Here is a 630-nt window from a genome sequence, read left to right as displayed (position 1 = left end):
ACATACTAAATAAGACACGTCCATAATAGAATAGGAGAGTGAGAATGCATGTTAGAGTGAGTCAGAGTAAGAACAACCAGATCAGGCCTTTACTGACCTGTGGTCTCAGCTAACTTGTCCTCTGTTGATCTGTGCTATCTCCTAGGCTGACATGTATTGTGCAGTAATTACTTTCTGTCACCGTCTCTAACTGCTAATTAGCCGGCAGCAGACAGCATAGGCACTGTCTTTAACATTCTTTCATTAAGTAGCATCACAGGTCATATGCTGAAAAGTCAGGTGAATATTTCCTAGCCTGAGTTAAATGGAGTAATTAAACGGCAGTTTGCTACTTGGAGCTTGACTGAAACTCGATATGTCTGTCTGCAGCCGCCTGCTGAGGGAACTGTCAATGGAATTCTTGTGGGATATCGCGTGTATTACCGTGAACTTCCACGTGAGAACAATCCAGAAGAGCCAAAGACAGCAACCAACCAATCAACAATCAGTCCTGAGTTCAGAGGTTAGTCTGTCTGTCTGTCTGATTGTCTGTCTTTCTGTTGATCCATCTATCAGTCTGTCTGTCATTCAATTTATCTCTCAGGCTCTGTCTGTCCATCTGTCATTCTATCTATCTATCTATCTATCTAT

The 630-nt window shown here is 42.4% G+C and overlaps 1 protein-coding gene across 1 annotated transcript in view; it reads left to right on the top strand.

The window, feature by feature from the left end:
• sdk1b (sidekick cell adhesion molecule 1b) overlaps nt 1-630 on the top strand; it is a 129,699-nt gene that overhangs the window by 116,765 nt on the left and 12,304 nt on the right. Inside the window, exon 33 of the mRNA XM_016274350.1 lies at nt 370-502. Coding sequence (XP_016129836.1) covers nt 370-502 — 133 coding nt within the window. The remainder of the gene's footprint in view (nt 1-369; nt 503-630) is intronic.

This window comes from Sinocyclocheilus grahami, unplaced genomic scaffold (genome assembly GCF_001515645.1).
Source record: "Sinocyclocheilus grahami isolate Dianchi unplaced genomic scaffold, SAMN03320097.WGS_v1.1 scaffold86.1, whole genome shotgun sequence".
Classification (NCBI taxonomy): domain Eukaryota; kingdom Metazoa; phylum Chordata; class Actinopteri; order Cypriniformes; family Cyprinidae; genus Sinocyclocheilus; species Sinocyclocheilus grahami.
Note: the sequence above shows the minus strand (reverse complement) of the source record. Positions and strands in the feature narration are given on the sequence as shown.